This window comes from Dendrobium catenatum, unplaced genomic scaffold (assembly GCF_001605985.2).
Source record: "Dendrobium catenatum unplaced genomic scaffold, ASM160598v2 original_scaffold_109440, whole genome shotgun sequence".
NCBI classification, from domain to species: Eukaryota; Viridiplantae; Streptophyta; class Magnoliopsida; order Asparagales; family Orchidaceae; genus Dendrobium; species Dendrobium catenatum.
The window spans coordinates 1-1,163 of NW_021427875.1; the positions used below are offsets into that span (position 1 = coordinate 1).

General features: G+C 35.9%; 1 protein-coding gene across 1 annotated transcript; it reads left to right on the top strand.

Moving 5' to 3' along the window:
* Window positions 1-487: 487 nt before the first annotated feature.
* LOC110099235 lies at window positions 488-999 on the top strand (the record flags this gene model as incomplete). Its single annotated transcript, XM_020826317.2, is given in 1 exon segment — window positions 488-999. A coding segment is annotated over 1 exon segment (289 nt), but the record flags the coding sequence as incomplete, so codon positions are not given.
* Window positions 1,000-1,163: the final 164 nt, after the last annotated feature.

Sequence of the window (1,163 nt, forward strand, 5' to 3'; positions counted from 1 at the left end):
TTGTTTTCCCAGTTAAGCAGTTGAAACATTGGTTAATTTTGTTTCTACTTCTGCTTAAGATAAAGATGATGCTCTCATGCCCTCTTGTGAGTGTTTGTTTTAAGTTGCAGGCAAGCACAGTCATGCTTGTGCAATTAAAAAAGGAAACTTATATTCTTCAATGAATCCAACCATTTTTGCATCTCCGACTTCATATGTCCTGAATAAGCTAGTTCCCCCCATCATTTCATGCCACTTGTCTTGAAATTTCGTAGTTGTGGCTCGCCTGAAAATCCCTCTGCTACCAGCTGAATGTGAAATTCACATTCTTCAAATACATTGGCTGCTTGAACTCCTGTACTAGATGAAGTTAATTTTTCCCTTTTACATCTGAAGAATCTCCTGTTCTCTACTACCTCTTATGTGGTTAAAATGCTAATAATTGTTAACAATTTCTTTTTTTCATGGTTCATTGTTTTAATTTAAATGCTATATTACCATGTTGCAGGTTCACAAGATCACTTTCTGAAAAGAATACCGCAGGACGCCGGATGGGGTATACTGTAACAGGCATTGTGTTGGGAATGCTAACTTCTATGTTCTGCATCATTCTAATCAAGATACTTCATGCTGCTGTGCCTTCCCTTGCCAGGCAATGGAACTCTAAGAAGTACTTGATACAGTCTTTCCGTCGAGCATGCCTGCTTGTTGCCTATTTCTCTGCTGTTGGTTTGCTTCTATTGCAATATAAAAAAATAATCGGCCTCAGACAGCTAGATATTAACTCTAATATGTGAGGCCAAATCATCTAATTATTTCAGTGAATCGTACATTTGTTACATATGATTAAGAGAGTCATGTACATGTATCAGGTAGCTTTATAAAAAATATCTTTACTTTGGAGCAAATGCAAGCAATATCATTAATTATGGGCTCTTATGAAATACTGGCAACAGTGCTATAGTGATTACCTATTTCTGCTTCAATCGGCCTTCTTGGTAGAGGGAAGTGTTTCATGAACTCTTCTTTGCCATTTTGTTTAATTGTTTGACTGAATTAATTATAAAATAGAACAAATCTTTGAATTAGAATGTTAATGACTTGGCAATTAGTGACAATTTTGGATGGAGATTTTTAATGGAATGATCCAATTATTTCGGAAGCATCAGAGTACCAGCATATAT